Source organism: Fonticula alba, assembly GCF_000388065.1.
Source record: "Fonticula alba strain ATCC 38817 unplaced genomic scaffold supercont2.3, whole genome shotgun sequence".
In the NCBI taxonomy this organism is placed as follows: Eukaryota; order Rotosphaerida; family Fonticulaceae; genus Fonticula; species Fonticula alba.
Window position 1 is genome coordinate 977,964 of NW_009242973.1, and position 783 is coordinate 978,746.

General features: G+C 66.5%; 1 protein-coding gene across 1 annotated transcript in view; it reads right to left on the bottom strand.

The window, feature by feature from the left end:
- Positions 1–769, bottom strand: part of H696_02010 (hypothetical protein) — a gene marked incomplete at both ends in the record, with an annotated part of 1,324 nt that extends 555 nt beyond the window's left edge. Inside the window, 4 exons of the mRNA XM_009495908.1 lie at positions 19–174; positions 293–434; positions 573–644; positions 725–769. Coding sequence (XP_009494183.1) covers positions 19–174; positions 293–434; positions 573–644; positions 725–769 — 415 coding nt within the window. The remainder of the gene's footprint in view (positions 1–18; positions 175–292; positions 435–572; positions 645–724) is intronic.
- Between the last annotated feature and the right edge of the window lie 14 nt (positions 770–783).

Here is a 783-nt window from a genome sequence, read left to right on the forward strand (position 1 = left end):
GGGGGGGGGGGGAGGTACTGTGGCGAGCGAACTTCGACCGGCTGATGAGCGGGTGCTCCTGCGCCGAGTCGAGGAAGTCCGCGTGAAGGTCGAGCACCGATGACCGGAACTCCTTCGGGACCTGGGACTGGGGCGACTGGGGAAGGTCCGCGCTGCCGAGGTGGGTGGGGAAGTCTATGGGACCGGCAGGCAGGACGGGAGATCGGGGCGAAGGCAGGCACATTCCCGTGAGCATGTGAGGCAGAGGGCGAGTGGGGGAAGGAGCTCATGCGCGAGGAACGGCAGCACATACTGAGGAAGTGCTTTTCCATGAGCGGGATGCTCTTGAGCAGAACGTCACAATGATTGCACTGAAAGCGCGGGTAGCCGTGGTGCTTGCCGAAGTGTACGGCCAGGTCATCCTGATCGACCGGGACAAAGGCGCAGTCCTTCCACTGCGTGGAGGAGGAGGGGCGGGAGGGAGGCCCGGCGGGTCAGTCGGCGCGGGAGCACAGGCCAAGCATACGGGCGGGGGGCGGAGGCGGGGGAGACCACAGTGGACACAAGGCCCGCGCGAGAGGGCGGCAACATACCGGGCAGAGGGTGGCATTGTTCTTGGCCTTCAGGGAGTGCTCCTCCACCAGGTGTCGGAAGAGGTCACGCGACTGGGAGAACAGGGAGCCGGGCGACGCCGTCAGATTTGTGGACCGGCAGCTGGAGGCCCGGCGGGCGGCAGGAGAAGCACCAAAAGGGGAGGTGGAGGAGGGGGGGGTCGGAGTGGGGAGCGCATGTCTGAGAAGGCCA